Raw genomic sequence first — 15,509 nt, 5'->3', positions numbered from 1 at the left:
AATGTGACTGTGTGTGTGCGTGTGTGTGTGCGTGTGTGTGTGTGTGTGTAATGGTGATTGCTATTGAACGCCCCAGAGATTGAAATCTCTCATGTTGTGTTTTCCCGCCTGTGTTGTTTTTGAGCTCAGCCAAGTGGTTGACCACTTGACTCCAGTGACACAGATTTGAACCCTGTGTCATCAGAGTCTCTGCTGACATTGTTTGAGTCCCTTGTGGCTCCTTGAGGTGCTGCTCATGATTCTGATCTCTGATCATTAAGGAGAGAGGGAAACAAAAAGACATCTCTTTGTTGTTGTCGTTTTCACTGCGGAAATTATTTCATGAAAATTGGTTGATCAGCAGAAAATGTACCGTTTCAAAGCAATGTACAAATGAACTGGTTGCAGTGTGAATATTTTCTAATTTTCTTACTTAATTTGTAAATGATTTGTTTTTCCATTGTTGGTCAGACAGCATTTGGTGACATCATCATGGACTTAAGGAACCTGTAACAGACTTTTTCATTTTTTTCTGACTTCTTGAAAAGCAAGTAATTGAATACTCAAGAAACTGTCCCGGTATGACTTATTAGCAAGTTAGATTTTTGCCACGAAAAATGCTTTTTTTCTTCTTTTTCTAACTTTGCTGGTGGCTTTAAATGAAAGAAGAACACATACAACGTGCTGGTCTGACATGCAGTATGATGTCAGATTAGACTACACATCTAAAATAAATATCCTCAGGGTTGCTTCTAGCTTTCACTCCCTTTCAGCAAAACATATATTAATATGTGTTGGGTCAGTTTAAAACTTAAACAAAATGCAAATAGATCTTAGCTAAAGCTGCTCAATTAGTTCTCTCTGCCTTCAGCATTTGGCTCGTAGCCAGTCATCATTTTGGCTGGTCTTATTCCATAAGACTCTTGTTGGGCGTTGAATGCTTTTAACTGCAAAAGAGTGGGAGCAAAATTAGATATACGTGTCAAGGCGGCCGGAAAACGCAAAGTTAGATTCTGCTTTGAATGGTCAAGTCTGTTTCAGAAGCCCGCCTCTGATCTCAGACCCCTCTCTGTGATTTACTTTTCCAACAGAGGGGTGGAAAACACTCTGGTCTTTGTGCGCATGAGTCAGCCTTATAGAAGCTTATTGAGTGGGTCTGAGCTGCTTGGTTAACATGCGCAGACACGCACATACAAATACACGCGATGGCAGCAGATTCTGCTCCAATCTACATCTGGCTCCCGTCTGACCCTCCAGGCGGCGTGAAGAGAGGGGAGCCAGAGGTGAAGCCGGCTCTTGTGGCTCGGAGCAGAAGGACAAATATACACATGCATGTATTGGGAATAAAAAGTCAGCAGTTTTTTTAAATTAGATGTATTAAGTCTGTTTCATTCACGTGTGCCAAATAAAGTAAATGAAACAAATCAGGTAACTAGTAAGCGGTGGTCGAATGAGAATGAAACAGTGCTGCGTAACTAAAAGCGATGATGGAAGGGAGGCTGGATATTCTCATGGAAATAGAAGTGAGGCAATGCTCCATTAGATGACTCAGATGGAAGGGCTATTCACTGCACAACTTAAAGGTCAGAAATACATACTGCATTTAAGTGTTTTGCAGTACCAACAAGTGCATATACTTTATTTTTAGAATTAATAGACTGAGCTTCATGAACCTAAACTGAGAAGAAAAGTATTTCTTCTGCAGATCTTTTTTCTCTATGATAAGCTTACTGTGTATAATATGTATGTATGTATGTATGTATGTATGTATGTATGTATGTATGTATGTATGTATGTATGTATGTATGATGTCTCTATCAAAAAAAGTCGTATAAAGATGTGTTGCCCCTGGTTTGCCTCTATCAGTGAGTTTGTCTCGGCTGTGGTTGTTGTGGTTCACAGTATAAGTAATGAACAACACTATAGGCACAGTAGGGAAAGATCAGGACAAGTGTACACGAGAAGAAGTGTACTTCTGGAAAACTGAGCCTTTGAGATTTGTTATTAAAGGTGCTACATTAAATTAAGAAGAACATTTCATAGAACAGCAAACAATGGTTTGCTATGTAAAGATATAGTGCAGTAATGTTGACCCCAGCAGAGAGCAAGGTCGCTCTCTCTCTGCATGTTGTTATCCAAGTTTCACCTTGCTTTGTTTGTGCAGCCGGGCCGGCCGCGCATCTTTTCGTTCATGATCATGTTCATGCATGTGAGCGTGCCCCAATGGTGAGCTCACATTGGAGCACTTTCAGCACTTTTGCTGTAGTCTGCACTGTTAGCAACGTTAGCTACGAACCGCCGGCTCAGTTGCTCATTTTGAGAGCCATTTAGAGGCACTGAAAATTCTACCACTTGCCTTTTAGCACCTTTTTAAATGCCGGAAAGCTGTGTTGTTCCTCGACTACGTGAGGGGACTGTGGAGAGAGTAGAGGAGGGAATCATAGATTAAGCCATGATGCATTAATACTATAATGATTTACAATAACCTTCATTATATTAACATCTTTGGATCTCTGTTCAGGAAAACCAATAATATCGCCTCCAGTTATCCATAAAGCGAGAATCATTCATAGGCTGTTTGTATAGTGTGTTGCTTTCATGTTACATCACATAGCAAGAGGCTAAATTGTCAGTAAGCTGTTCCACACTTGAAGTGCCGCAGCGAAGGAAAAGACAGACCTCTGACTCAGAATCACAAGAAAGTGCATCCCAGTGTTGGTGCTATGTTTTCATCACACTGACAGCATCCTGACCTAAAAAGAGCATCCTGTGGCGCAGCAATGGGAGACTTCAGGGTTAATGAGGACTGATTCCTGTGGGTCAGAAAACCATGTTGTAGCATGTTGCATGCCACACACACACACACACCACTCAGTGATGTGACGGAGCGATGTGTTGTCATGGCCAGCTGATGATGAGGGAAAACAGCTGCTGTCACATCACTTGTTGGGGTGTTTCCAGAAGCACGCTTGGGAGTTTCAACCCATAGAGCAGCAGTGGTTTCCTGGGCTTTAGTGTACATTTAATGCACACCACCTTTTTGATTCGTCCCTTTCCCCAATGGGAGCCACATTAGCAGCAGGACTGCATGGGTTTGCGATGTCAGTTGATCGGGCGGTCGCTTCTCCACTTTGGTCCAGACAGAATCTCAACAACCATTGCATGTAGAGAGCCATGACATGTGGTACAAACATTCACCCGTCTTTCAAGGACAACACCCGTTTGATTGACGATGCATTTCAGATTATAGCACAGCAGTAACGTCGTGGAATGGGACAGTCGTCCTTTGTGTGCAAAACATGTTACCTCAACTGCATCAGGTTGACGTTATCTGTTGTTAGTGTTTTTTTTTTTTCTTCTTCTTTTTTTTTTACCCTATCTCTATTTGAGAGCATGTGAATTAGATTACTGAGATAACCTGGTTAAAGTAATTGCTCCATCATGTTGCATATGCTCCGGCATGTTGTCACCGCCGCCCTGTCCAACAGGGTCAAACACAGCAAGGGCAGACGCACCGAGAAGGGCCGCATGTTTACAGCTGAGACATTACATAAATGATGCTCCTGTAAAACAAAAGGACAAGTCAGAGGTCTACTGTCAGCCGGTTGTTATTTGGAGCCGTGTCAATGCTTTTCTGGCTTCAACCCGCCGGCCCGTCTGCCTCCCAACTCATGTGATCGAGAAAGGAAATCGGGATTTTTGACAGACAACAGGGATGGCCAATCATCTGTCACAGTTCGAGGAACTTTAGGGGACGTCGGTGAACAGCGCTCGTGTCTGCAGAACACACTGGGAAGGTTTCATCCTCCAGTGAGCTCTGAAACTCAGCGTCTTGGTCTTGTGTGGCTGGAGGCATCCAGAAAACAAGCATACTCGCAGCATGAGCCAGAGACTTTGATAAAGAGGCAAGATGAACCGGGAATTGGAGTATATGTTTGTCAACGTAAGTTTCTTTTGAGCTTTCAATTTTCATGCCATTACTCCAATCATCAAATAGATCAAATCTTGTTTAACTGTAAGAGGAGATGGTTTGATAATCCATTTAAACTGTCTGATCTGTTGAAGGAGAATCACCTTTCTCTTTTGAGCATGTGGTTCTTTGATAAGTGATCAATACATTTTGGGCTTGAATCTGCTCTATTGCCTCTTTAATGTATCACACAGAGCTCCTGACACACCCTTGTTCTGCAGGAACAAAAAGAGTGATGTTAATGAAATTGGCGGGACGATAACAACTCCAGAGGAGCAGAAACTCTGAGTTTAGCCGAAGCTGCGTTTCTAAATAACAGCATGATCTTTGTTTTACTTTCGACGATAGCATATCTGCATTTCAGGGCTCCCAGCCTGAGACGCAACCTACTTGACGAGATGGAGAAGCAATATGTTCTCTTACTGATGATCACCAAGGAGCACATTAGTGTCCTGTAACCGGCCGTACTACTATATTTTCTCTCAGGTTACTCGTTTGTGGTATTGTGTTGTACGAAGCAGCAGCATTCTCTCTGAAGCGCTGGTTATGTTCGCATGGCTTCGTCTTCATTGTATTTTCTGTGTATCGTTTCCTAATTGACAGACTGTTCAGACACATTCTGGTTTAAATACTGAACAAGAAGCACAGCTGTGTGATTCTCCTGCGCTGACATACGATATAGAAGAAACGGCACTACTCCAGGAGTCAGCCCTGACTAAACTAATGAGATTCGACACTGGGCATCGTCACAGCGTCTTCGTAAGATACCCTGATCTTTGGCAATCGGTGGACATTGGTATGCTAGTTGTTCTAATAGCACAGTTTCTTTCCAAATACAATTCCCCCACCAGCACTGAGGTCTCTGTATCTCAGCTTCACACTGCGTCTGCTCAGCTGAGCAGAAAAACAGCAGATTCTCACATGAGGGGCATCATGTGACGAGGCCTCTGCAGTCTGGGACTCCATTGACGGCTTTACTGAGAATATGTGAGCAAAACACTTTTCGCATACCTCTGCCACCTGTCTAGGGAGTTGTCTCTGCCCGACCGGGTTATATGATGTTTTCACGCTTAAATCTATTTCTACTTTAGTCATTCTTGCTTTAGCCTTTCACTTAATTTCTCCCGGTCGTCGTTAGAACGAGGTTATTTCACGACAGAGCAAAGGAGCGGCGTTGTATCTGAGGATGCCACATGAGTAATCTTGCAGAAATCACACGTCACAGGTTCAAATTGGAAATAATTTCCATTTGAGTGGTCTGACAGGTGTTCATTGAGGCCCTGGTTATGTAAGTGTGAGCAGGTGGGATGCTGCAGAGGAGTCCCAGCAGGACAGAAGGACTTGAACCCAAGAGTGAAAACTCAGAGCTGAGTATTAGCGAGGGGAAGCCTCTATAATCTGCTGTTGACTTTGTGCAGATTTGTAATCACTTGTCATGGATGCCCCGCCCCGTTGTGACAGACCTACACCACCAACACACATGCATACAGTGCTCGCGCGCACACACACACACACACACACACACACACACACACACACACACACACACACACACACACACACACACACACACACACACACGCACACACTGTACACACACACTCTCCCTACGCCTCGACCTCATGTCCTTGCAGCGGGAGACTCGAGAGAAAAGGAGGTTTAGATCTAAATGAAGACTTCCACTGCATCTCGCCAAGTTTGATGACTTAAACCTTTCTTCAAGTTAAGAGATTACAAGCGTCTTTAAGCTCCGCATTGTGGCGCACTGTTTTGGATGAAATGGGCTCAATCGAGTGTCTTTATTAATGTGAACAATTTTCATGTTTCTGTCTGTGGGTCAGGAAAAGAATCAAGTCGAAGCTTTTGCCGTCGCGTTAACCATACAGTGGCAACCTGTAGCCATGTGCGAATGTAATGCAATCTCGGTGTAGTTGACTGGAGTAAGATTAGCCGGTGTTAAGTTAGCCTAATCAGTTCTTGATCCTTTGTCTCAGATAAATCAGGATTAGCTTCAGCCCAGCCTGCAGCTCCAAGAGCAGCCTTTGCCTGCTGACAAGCTGGTCAACCACCGTGAGGGAACGTGTGAATTATTTAAAATCAAATAAATTGTGTCATGAAATACTTGATGTCAGAAAATACATATAGCATTGCAACGAGATCAGGTCAGGTTTGTTCTCCCATATAATCCATCAAATGTTTTTGTTTTTTTGATTTCCTCACAATATATCTTTGCCAGGCATCGAGACGTTAACAATACATCCAGACGACACACGTTGTATATTATAGATTATGCACAGTTTTAGCAGTGAGGGTGATCGAGGGCAAAAGAAAAACACCAAGCATGTTCCCTATAGAATCAAATAAAGCATCCATTTTGTCCATCTTGCAATGTATAAATAATTTCTCTATCTTAGTCTGAAAGTAAGCACATCTTTCTCTGAGAGTACAACCAGTTTTCTCTCTTTAAGTCATATCTCCTGAATGTCTTTGATACCTTAAAACCAGTTATAGTTACAGTATTTATCCTGTTCATATTTTCAGGAGCCATCTGTTATTTCCTGTAGTTCCTTCTATTATATGATGCATGTTTATTTCATTGTATTGGTAAATAGAACACCAGCTATCAGTGGGAAACCCTTATGACTTGAATACAACTCTAATATCTGACAGATGTTGTTGTAATTAGAACGGTATCAAGTAATTGTTCTACTATCCTGCATTTTTCACAGAAAACATTATGCTATCATATATTATACTAACAGTATCATACTAACATAGAGCTTATCCCAGACTTAGGACTCAAAGTCAAGATATCTCTGCCACTGCTTGTGAAATTCTGTCCGTTTTTAATTAATCGGTCTCTTTTGAATCCCTCCACCATATGGAAGTCCAGTACTAAATTGCCGTTAAACCTCTTTAATCTAGTGTAAGAACCGAATCAGACCTCCCTTGACTGGATCTTCAAGGACCGGAATGAAAGAAAAAGCAATTAAACGTATGCTCGGGGCGGGATCACACTGAATACATTGAATATGCCACCGTTCACTCAAAGGAGGGCATCTGTTCCTGACCGGCTGCAGATGGAAGGAGACTGGCTGCATTGTTTGCATGCATCCTCTCATACACTATCCTCACAGTGTCATGCTGATCGGTTGGACAGATACTGTGCTTCACTTTTTTTTCCTACTGCTCTCTTTACATGAGCTCTCCCCGGACCCTTTCTGCGTTTCGCACATTTTAAGACACAAACGTTGATCACGTTGAAAGCTTGTGATCCTGACCTCAGTGTGACCACACCCACTAGCCCGCGGTAAAGAAAAAGAACAGCCAATTACAGATCCCATTTAGCGGTTCACAGTGGGTATGCTCATGCGTGCAGCGGGCTGTATGTGGGGCGAGCTCAATGCAGAGACACTTCAGTCATGTGATTTCTGACATCACAGATGCTCTGACGTCTTTGAGCCTCTTCCATCGTCCTCCCTCCTCTTCGTTGTGCTGCCCATAACTCACGAGCCGGATCGTCATCCATCGCTCTGCAAGGCAGCCGGAGAGGCTGCACTCTGACTCATCACAATGTTTCTCTGCGGCTTTCAGACGCTTCTCTTTTCCAGCTTGTGTTTCATTGTGAAGGACAAGAAGTCCTTGAAGTGTATGCGTGCGTGTGTGTTTGCAGCTGAATTACAGCTGTGTCTGTGTTTTCTCGGTCTCATACCTTGACGGACACACACAAAGAGAGACTAATTCAGGATAAACATGCTTGACACCTACTGGCGTGTGTGTGTGTATGTGTGTGTGTGTGTGTGTGTGTGTGTGGAAGGGTGGGGGGGGGGGGGGATTAGGAGGTGTGCTCAGCAGTGCAGAGATGTCTCTGTGAGGTGTGATGCTGCTCAAAACTTGCTGTTTCTATTCTTAGCCTGACTCCTCCTCCTCACTGTCTCTTTATGTTGCTCTCTCTCTCTCTCTCTCTCTCTCTCTCTCTCTCTCTCTCTCTCTCTCTCTCTCTCTCTCTCTCTCTCTCTCTCTCTCTCCGTTGCTAGGAGGCAGGCAGCTTGGATGGTCTCCTGTAGGGAGCAAAAAGGTGAAACTGTGAATGAAATGGTGGAATAAGAAGAGTGATAGAGACGAGCCGTCTCCCGGTTTTGTTTCCCCTTAAAGTAGCGTTCAGGTATATTTTCCTCCAGTTTAAACTGACATATTTCACGTCTTTAGAAACGTTGGGAACCCCACTAGCATTTCAAATACAGAAATACAGTTTCATGATATTCATATTTTTGAAAAATAATATCAGATTTTATTTAACTCTCAAATAAGAATGTCAATATTGAACCCCAAAATGCAGTATTGGTTTGACACACACACACACACACACACACACACACACACACACACACACACACACACACACACACACACACACACACCTTTTCCAATCACTTCAGAATGACTTATCGTGTAGTTCCTTATCCCTTCATTTTTTTTCTCCAGTTTTCTGATTGTGGTCGGGTGTTTTTTTATTACTTTGGCCACAGATTGCGACCTAAACCACGCGGCACACTCCTCAACCACACTCATCTCTCAGTGTGCTCTTCCTACAGAGGTGGAGAGAGAGAGACAAGGATTAGAGAAAGGAAGAACACAACTAGGACAACGTGGGGTTTAGTGGTGGTGGAGCTCAGCATGAAAAAAACAAACTTTTTCACTGCTTTTTCACCCCAAGTCTCTGAGTAACCCGAAGAGTGAGAGACCGACAGGGGGAGAAGCTTTGTGTGACCATGATGTCATGATTCAGATGAGCGGTTGTGAAGCAGCAGACCGAAGTCTTTCTCTCTTGTGTCTGTTAAAATGCCATCAGCAGTTGATGTAACTAAGCCTAAAGACGCCATGAAATCGATGTGGAACTTCCAGAAAGAGTCATTTTTGTGTGTGTGAGTGTGTGTGTGTGTGAGTGTGTGTGTCTCATTCGTGTTGAGATTATAACTCATAAAGGTTTTAGTGTAAACCCTAAAGACAAAAAGATGAGGAGTATATTTGATCTGCCCTTGTTTTTAGAGTAATCATTTATTTTTAATATTTTCACACTTACGCCATTGATTCATTTACCCATGCTGATGGAAACTACACAAAACTAACATATCGGTACTACGCTCGCTTCTGGAGTACAAACCCCACAACAATCTGTGTTGTTGATCCTCCTCATTTAATTTCATCTCATCTTTCTCCCTTATGCAATATCAAATTCACTGTATGAAAAACAACCTCTGTGTTGTTCGATCACTGACTGATGACTCCTCACTCCACACACACATTCAGGAGCCTCGTCAGTCTGGGTTTAACATCTCAGTGTGCTTCATTTCTCAAACCGCTGCCAAGTCATTCAGCAAACTCCTACACCATTACGCATGAAGCGTGTGTGTGTGTGTGTGTGTGTGTGTGTGTGTGTGTGTGTGTGTGCGCGTGCGTGTGCGCGCGCACGCGCTTACATTTGTGAGCCGGATTCCTCAGCCATGTGACTGCCAGTGTTCATCACAGTTTTCCACATGTCTGTAATCAGCTGATTGCCTCCAGTCACAAGTTTGTAAGACCTGAAACTGTTTTAAAGTTGTGTGTGTGTGTGTGTGTGTGTGTGTGTGTGTGTGTGTGTGTGTGAATTTTAACTTACTGTATGACCACACAAGATCCACGGCTACATTCCTCAGGCGTCAAGCGCTTCGATTTGTTCGACAGTGTGTTCCCGCATCCTAACTGACCTTTGCAGGCCATGTGCTCACGACTGTGGAAACATAGACCTTCAGTGTTTTCTCTGAGGTCAGACTGGGTCAACAATTAGGAGAAAGGAAGTACACGTGAACATTTCCCATCAGACCTCGTTTAAAGGGCTTTCAGTTGAACTGGCTGAGATGGAGCAAACTGGTCAGTTTCAATATTATCTCCAAATAATTGTAATTTTTACTCCAGCCTACTTTTAAAACCAGGTCAATGAGGCTTATCAAACAGGGACACCTTAGATTTTGTCACACAAGCTTAAAAATGTGTGATTTTCAAAAGATATAATGCTGTCACTGAACCAATATTGAAAGAAGAAGGCATGACGGTTTTCCTCGTCCATCCGACCCGTCTTCCTCTAACGTGTCTTTGTTGTTTTCTTTCAGTGTGCTCGGGTGTGGATCCCCGACGCAGAGGAGGTGTGGAAGTCGGCCGAGCTGATCAAGGACTACAAAAATGGCGACTCCTCCCTGCAGCTCATGCTGGACGATGGGAAGGTGAGGGTGGATGGAGGTGGAGAGGAACCGGTCCCTCCCTCTCCTCTCAGCGCTCTGTGTTTCATCTCCTTCTCTCTCCTTCTCTCTGCCTCAAAGACAACTCAAAGTGCATTAGTGGTTATTGGTTTTGGAATTAGCACTTTCCACTAATGAGACCTGCTCGCAAAGATGCCCCAAGTAGCATTTAAAATGTGTAGCTGTACATTTAATTACACAAACAGCTGGCAGCTCACTGTGCTCCTGTTCATGAGAGCATTCGATTGGCGCGAGCATTCGCCATATTGCTCCTTATAATTCAGCCACTTGATCATTTATTTCAATTGAATTCTCTCTATTTAAAAAGGACTATGTACAGTTCAAACATAAATGTCACCATTTGATTCACTGTATCAGATTATAGCTTCAGTTATTTTGCATCTTAGTCCTTTGACAGGCCGTAACAAACGTAACGCTATAGCATCAAATGTAAAGGCAGCGAGCACCATCCACTTATTCACGGTATGTTTCAGGTTCTGTCTTGGATTTGTGAAAAAGACTTTCTGTAACAGAATCAACGTTTCATATAAAACAAGCATCAAAAAGAGATCCTTTTAATAGGGACACAAACATGTTTCCACACAGGGAGAGGGGAAGGAAGCTGAATACCAGATTAATACAATCAAGCTTTGAGCAACTGGCGGTTTGGGGTTTTGCAACAGAGCCGTGCCAAATCAGTAGCCTGTCTCATGACATTTTTGAGAATATATCCATGAAATACTGGCTGACATTGGCCTTCAGCAATACAAAAAGACATTTTCTCCCACACCTTTTGGCATAGCAAGGATGTATTCCATGGCCACTAAAAGTATTTATAAAATCAGTTAAAACATATTTTAATCTCGGCCCTTACACTGAGTTTTTACATTTGATTTCTGATCCGTGGAAGACACATTGTTTGTTTGTTTGTGGGTGTTTCATTCAGTCAATCATTAATACAATATTATTCTATATAATACACAATAGGAGCCGATGGCTGCGCGGCCGGCACCAGCCACACAGGGACCAATTAGCTTTCATCTCCACCAAATAATGCTGCCACATAACAATCCATTCATGAAATGTAATTGCACACTTTAGGATCCTCCTGCACCAATAACAATGGTTTGTAAAAGTGGCATTTTACAATGTAGCTGGAGCGCAACAAAAGTAATCCTGATCAGTCATAACCCACAGATCGTATTTCAACAATATGATCCATCAAATTTCAATAGTTATCCAGTTCATACAGAGTCACAGAGTCACAATAGAGTCACAGATTGTTATCTGCCATTTAGCCATCTGTCGTCTTTTTCCTGCTCCAAACTATCGCATTCACATTGACCTTTTAAAAATCCACTATCAGTCGACCTGAATAATCGGTGTTGTAATGTGCGTTGCTCTTTCCATAATCTGTCATAACTCTGCAGTTTTGCTCCGCTTTCCTTCTCGTCTTCAGAACATTGAGCACAAACTCGACCCTAAGACAAAGAACCTGCCTTACCTGCGAAACCCCGACATCCTGGTGGGCGAGAATGACCTCACAGCACTCAGCTACCTCCACGAGCCGGCCGTGCTGCACAACCTCAAAGTCCGCTTCATGGACTCCAAGCTCATCTACACTTACTGCGGTAGGTGAATGAAGTTACACTTTCAACTTTAAGGAATGTCAGGAAAGTACTCTTGAGTCAAGTGGTCATGTGGTGAAAGAGAGTTAAGTCACATGTCTGAGAATGACATCATATTATATCCTGTACTTTTGTAACGTGAAGTATTCTGTGCAGCAAGTCTTCACGCAAGATCAGATGTTTTAAATCACTACTTGTGTTGTATTTTTTAAGTTTTGTTTTTGATAAAAATGCAAAACTAGGAAAATGTGACTCATTGTATTCCAGCCATATCCAAGATCCCTCCCCTGGATTTAAGGTATTGAGACCAGTGTGGGAATCAACACCATCAATTTTGATAATGAACAATATGCAGTAGATTAGTGGTTCTCAGATGGGGGTACGTGATTTAAAAAATATATATATTAAAAAAAAACGAGCATCCATTAAAAAATCCCTTTTAAAAAAATGTATTTAATAAATATTAAATACAATATAAGTTTAAGTTCTTTAACTGAATTGTATATATTCCATATTAAATCAGCCACCGATGGCACAGCGTTGTGTATTAAATTTTTTTTTCACCAAAAAATTCTGGTTTTCTGCACTGGTGAAAAATATTTCACATTACTGTAAAAAGGTTGAGAACCACTGCAGTCGGTACTGCATGTGATGCTATTCTTACCCTCTCTGTTTGGAAAGGCGCTTCGCTGTTTTTGCCACCTGTTTGATGGCGCTCAGCTGCAGGGCGGCTCACGCTTTCCCTCCGTGTCGTAGGAATCGTTCTGGTGGCCATCAACCCGTATGAGCCGCTGCCCATCTACGGTTCAGACATCATCAATGCGTACAGCGGTCAGAACATGGGAGACATGGACCCACACATCTTCGCTGTGGCAGAGGAGGCTTACAAACAGATGGCCAGGTTTGTGTGTGTGTGTGTGTGTGTGTGTGTGTTACCTGAGAAGCCTCGGTTATAGTCTCCTTGTTTTGCTCGGCCCTCCCTCTCTCTTCTGGGTTTGTAGGTCAAAGCTGAGCCAGAAATAGGCTCATGGTGGTCTCACCATCTCTCTCTCTCTCTCTCTTGCTTGCTCTTTTAATACTTCTCTCTGCGTGAGCCAACCAGTAGGTCTCTGAGGCTGCCCACTGGGAGTTTATGTCATGAACACACTGACATACACATGTATACTAACAGCATTGTAGCCCAAGTTTAATCAGCACTCAGATCCCCCTCCTTCCTTCCTCCGCTAATTCATGGACCTTTCAGTTGAGGCTGCCTGTAGTCACAGTCGCCCTCCCAGTATGTCCAGTGTGATGGAGCACTTTAGGCACACAGTTGCTTTCCTCCACGAACATTCAGTGTAGGGCTGCACAATTAATCACATTCATAAACCTTTTGTCTGAACCCTGGGACTATATACTAATATTGAGCACAACCTCTTCTACCGATCTAAAGAGACACACAGGCACAAAAGGAGTTTGTAGTATATTAGTGATAAGTTTGGAACAAGGAGGTTTAGTACTTTTACATGTATATCATTTACATATTATATATACTGTAGACATTATAATAATAATAACTTTATTTATATAGCACTTTTAAAAACAGGGTTTACAAAGTGCTTCCACAGATAAGCAAAGCATAAACACAACTTAAATGGCGGCAAACAAAAAGGAACATACCATAAAAGCATTGAACACAACCAAACCACAGTAGAAAACAAACAAATATATAAAATATACAAACGAACCCTTTGATTTAAGCCTCGACTTCGGAACGGCCATGAGGGCCCCACCGGAGGATCTAAAGCTGCAAGTTGGCTCATATGTCGTTAACATTTCCATAATGTAATCCGGGGCCAGACGCAGGCGGGCCTTCAACGTGATCAATAAAATCAATTCTTAAACCAACAGGGAGGCAGTGGAGAGAAATGAAGAACTGGAGAAATGTGATGTTGTCTGTTAAAACCAGTACGAAGCCCAGCTGCTGCACTTTAGTTTCTATACTGAGAGGAATTGGTTGAATCAGTCGTCTCTGTCCGGGTTCCAGCCCCCTCAAGTTGTTGTGAAATAGTAGCCCCATTTGAAATACTGTTTCCCAAAAGGCTTCACATGCCCACAACAGCAATGACCCCTGACACAACCTAGAACTCTATAAAGACGAGGAAGCCTTTCTAAAAACTATAAGGCCAAAAAATTAAGCAAGGCCTTAAAGAAGAAAATCAAGCATGTATCCTAACTTTTCAAAGGGCTAAGGATGCACTAGATGGAAAAATACCAAATGAGAAAAAGAAAAATATTATAACAGAGCCAGCCTACCTACCAGCAGCTGGGACTTTATTTCAAAGAGAAGCGTCTCAGTAGGATGAGGCGCTGCTGCCTCAGGATTTTAGTTAAGTTCTTTGGAGGATTTGGAGGGCAGCTGGCTGATATATTAAAGCATTCACGGGGAACAGGGGAGTAATACACTGCGTTTACACCTGCTCTGACTGCAGGCTTTAAAAATGTTTGTTAATGATGCGATCTGACATGTTTTATCCATACAGGTCCAAACGCAGGCATTATTTGTCAAACTCTTAATTGGTGAAGTTACCGGGATTTGAACGCATCACAGCTCTCACCCTTAACCTTTAGCCATCGATGACTAAAGGAGCTCCAAAAACCACCCTACGAAAGCACAATGACGCATGATACATACAGCTTCCTTATGTTTTTCTTATATTTATTGTTCGATCTGTCAGGGACGAGAGGAACCAGTCGATCATTGTGAGTGGGGAGTCCGGAGCAGGAAAGACGGTATCAGCCAAATACGCCATGAGATACTTTGCTACGGTCAGCGACTCCACCAGCGAGACCAACGTCGAGCAGAAGGTCTTGGCTTCCAATCCCATCATGGAGGTGAGGACAGGAGGCCGGATGTCGAGTGAGACCCTGAGTCATTTTCAGTTTACTCAAAGAAACCTAGAACATGTCTTAGCATTTCCTATTTCCACATTTTAATCCTTCAGTGACTCATTCGTTGCGGATTCACCGTCTCGACTTATTCATGGATGGTTCTGCTCACTCTGCTTACTGGATTCAAATTTGTCCAACCTGAGCATGAAATGGGTTGTGGGTGTGACGCACTGGAAAAAAAAAGCTCTGCGTCATTTTTCCCGGCAGTTTGTGTGTAGATACTTGTTTCCTCGGCCCAATTACGCAGTGAATTTACAAGCTTAATTGATTCATGGATGATACGGCCGAGTGTCATTTAATTTGCCCTTCTCTCTTATCTTGCTCTTCTCCACGGGCATTTATTACTTCCTTCCTCTCAGTGTCTCCGCCACACTGTCTTTTTGGCCTCGATCTGCTCTCCACTGTGATAACGCGAGTCTTGTCCTTAACTGTGTGTTTTGTATTGCATCCTCGAGTCATGAGGACAGGAGGGGTTGGAGAGCTCCCCTGTGCCCATATGCCGCCTCCCTTCTCTTTCTCCTGACATCCCCCACCCTGTCCGTCCTCTACGAACGCTCTACTAACATTACTGACGTCGCTCTCGTCCTCCCGGCCGCAACTTTCCCCTCGAGCCAATCGGAGACGAGCTGACAGAATGAATAGAAAGCTTTCTTGCGTCGCGGGGATGTCACTTTAGCCTCGAAGGCGGGACGAGAGTAGATGGTTGCATCAGCCTTTCCCATGTTA

At 43.2% G+C, this 15,509-nt stretch overlaps 1 protein-coding gene across 3 annotated transcripts in view; it reads left to right on the top strand.

Moving 5' to 3' along the window:
• The window catches only part of myo5aa (myosin VAa), a 44,988-nt gene that overhangs the window by 1,249 nt on the left and 28,230 nt on the right, over positions 1-15,509 (top strand). For all 3 annotated transcript variants that reach the window (XM_068599835.1, XM_068599749.1, XM_068599929.1), the window contains exons 2-5: positions 10,099-10,209; positions 11,684-11,855; positions 12,609-12,753; positions 14,570-14,726. In XM_068599835.1, the coding sequence (XP_068455936.1) occupies positions 10,099-10,209; positions 11,684-11,855; positions 12,609-12,753; positions 14,570-14,726 (585 nt within the window). The remainder of the gene's footprint in view (positions 1-10,098; positions 10,210-11,683; positions 11,856-12,608; positions 12,754-14,569; positions 14,727-15,509) is intronic.

The sequence above is a fragment of the Clinocottus analis genome, unplaced genomic scaffold (genome assembly GCF_023055335.1).
Source record: "Clinocottus analis isolate CAN_PGR_092001 unplaced genomic scaffold, fCliAna1.0.p SCAF_1, whole genome shotgun sequence".
In the NCBI taxonomy this organism is placed as follows: domain Eukaryota; kingdom Metazoa; phylum Chordata; class Actinopteri; order Perciformes; family Cottidae; genus Clinocottus; species Clinocottus analis.
This window is presented reverse-complemented; position numbering and strand designations above follow the sequence as displayed.